This window comes from Rhagoletis pomonella, unplaced genomic scaffold (assembly GCF_013731165.1).
Source record: "Rhagoletis pomonella isolate Grant_MI unplaced genomic scaffold, Rhpom_1.0 Rhpom_scaffold_19934, whole genome shotgun sequence".
Taxonomy (NCBI): Eukaryota; Metazoa; Arthropoda; class Insecta; order Diptera; family Tephritidae; genus Rhagoletis; species Rhagoletis pomonella.
Genome location: NW_023478456.1, coordinates 1 through 760, shown reverse-complemented (window position 1 = coordinate 760; position 760 = coordinate 1). Strand labels below are relative to the sequence as shown.

At 41.7% G+C, this 760-nt stretch overlaps 1 protein-coding gene across 1 annotated transcript in view; it reads left to right on the top strand.

The window, feature by feature from the left end:
- Positions 1–732, top strand: part of LOC118732421 (pollen-specific leucine-rich repeat extensin-like protein 1) — a gene marked incomplete at its 3' end in the record, with an annotated part of 2554 nt that extends 1822 nt beyond the window's left edge. The window contains exon 3 of the mRNA XM_036461554.1: positions 12–732. Within this exon, the coding sequence (XP_036317447.1) occupies positions 12–732 (721 nt within the window). The remainder of the gene's footprint in view (positions 1–11) is intronic.
- Between the last annotated feature and the right edge of the window lie 28 nt (positions 733–760).

Below are 760 nucleotides of genomic sequence, written 5' to 3'. Positions count from 1 at the left end.
ATTCCACAAAGGTACTCTTCTGATGAATCTGACGAAGAATTCGACCAACCTAAAATGGCTGATGTCAAACCAGGTGTACCCTTGGTTCCATTTGCTGCCAAACCAGAAGACAAAGGTGTTAAGCCTATAGAACCATTTTCAAAACCAGACGACAAACCAAAATCTCCACTTGACGCAACGAAGCCTATTCCACAAACGTACTCTTCTGATGAATCTGATGAAGAGTTCGACACACCTAAAATGACTGATGTCAAACCAGGTGTACCCTTGGTTTCATTGGCTGCCAAACCAGAAGACAATGGTGGTAAGGATGTAGAACCGACTTTGAAACCAGACGACAAACCCAAATCTCCACTAGACGTAACGATGCCTATTCCACAATCGTACTCTTCTGATGAATCTGATGAAGATTTCGAGAAACTTAAAATGGTTGATGTCAAATCAGGTGTACCCTTGGTTCCATTGGCTGCCAATCATGAAGACAATTTTGTTAAGCCTATAGAACCGATTTCAAAACCAGACGACAAACCTAAATCTCCACTTGACGTAACGAAGCCTATTCCACAAACGTACTTTTCTGATGAATCTGATGAAGAGTTCGACAAACCTAAAATGGCTGATGTCAAACCAGGTGTACCCTTGGTTCCATTTGCTGCCAAACCAGAAGACAAAGGTGTTAAGCCTATAGAACCAATTTCAAAACCAGACTACAAACCAAAATCTCCACTTGACGTAACGAAGCCTATTCCACAAACGTACT